We start from the raw sequence: 1,201 nt of genomic DNA, 5'->3' as shown, positions 1-1,201 counted from the left end.
TTTTTTTTTTAAAGTTAAGCACAACGCAACAGCTCAGTGTTTTAATGCATGAAAATACACCAGCCGATCTCCGCAAAAGAAACCTACTGTTTCTGTTTGTTTTGATTGACAGCTCCTTTAATTGGTTGAAACAATTGAGTTTTTTTTTGTGAAGTTAAGCACAAAGTAACATTCACTGTTTTAATACAAACACATGAGCCGTAAAGGAAGCCTACTTTTTTCTGGGGTTCTTTTTTTATTTGCAGGAACACTGGACAGCTTGAGCGCAGCGTCCCAAGTCTGGGTTTTCGGGTTTTAACGGTTCGGTGTTTGGAGCGAATGGGATTAGTCACCACACCCCTGGCCCCGTTTTTCATCTTCCATGATTGAAGAGAGAGAAAATGGCTCCCCTGGTTCTCTCCGTTCTCCACAGAGAAGGTGAACCCTTGCCCCCCCCCCCCCCCCAAAGCTAGAAGCACAAATGGACAAACGCCGACCATCCATCTCTCTCACCACACTCTGGACCAGAACCAGGCTGGGAGGCTGGGGAGCCTGGGCCAGCAGCTTCCTTATACCATCCTTCATTTCTTTTCTTTTCTCTCCCTCCTGCATCTCTCTCCCTCCCTCTACCTCTCTGTTTCCCCTCTTTCTTTCTCTCCTTCTGTGCTCTTTTGCCCTCTCTCTTTCAACCCCCCATTCTCTCCCTCTCCCCTCCCTATCTCTTTCTCTCACTCTTTCTCTCGCTTCCCCCTCTCCATTACCCCTCTATCTGCTCCCCCCTCCCTCTCTTCTTATGAACACACACACACATGCACATGCACATGCACACGCACGTGCACAAACACACACAGACACTGACAGGACACACACACACACACACACACACACACACACGTGCACAAATAAACAAACACATTGACAGGACACACACACACACACACACACAGACAGACACACACACACACACCGTGTGCATCTTAATAATCAGGCCACCCGCGGCTTGGACACGCCGCCCTGGTCTGAGCGCGCTCCAGACTCCTCATAAACCGGCAGGACTACAAAGATGGATGACTCCACCGCCCCCCGTTGCCCCCGGAGACACAGAGCCAGAACCCATTAACCACAGCACGGGCGCTTAAACAACAGACCCCCCCCCCCCCACGCTCGACCCCCCCAGGCTGCCCATAAACTCAGGCCTCAAATCCGCAAAAAAAAAAAAAAC

At 50.3% G+C, this 1,201-nt stretch overlaps 1 protein-coding gene across 1 annotated transcript in view; it reads right to left on the bottom strand.

Moving 5' to 3' along the window:
* LOC118225182 (receptor-type tyrosine-protein phosphatase S-like) overlaps nt 1-564 on the bottom strand; it is a 75,143-nt gene extending 74,579 nt beyond the window's left edge. Inside the window, 1 exon segment of the mRNA XM_035413272.1 lies at nt 477-564. Coding sequence (XP_035269163.1) covers nt 477-564 — 88 coding nt within the window.
* Between the last annotated feature and the right edge of the window lie 637 nt (nt 565-1,201).

This window comes from Anguilla anguilla, chromosome 4 (assembly GCF_013347855.1).
Source record: "Anguilla anguilla isolate fAngAng1 chromosome 4, fAngAng1.pri, whole genome shotgun sequence".
Taxonomy (NCBI): domain Eukaryota; kingdom Metazoa; phylum Chordata; class Actinopteri; order Anguilliformes; family Anguillidae; genus Anguilla; species Anguilla anguilla.
Note: the sequence above shows the minus strand (reverse complement) of the source record. Positions and strands in the feature narration are given on the sequence as shown.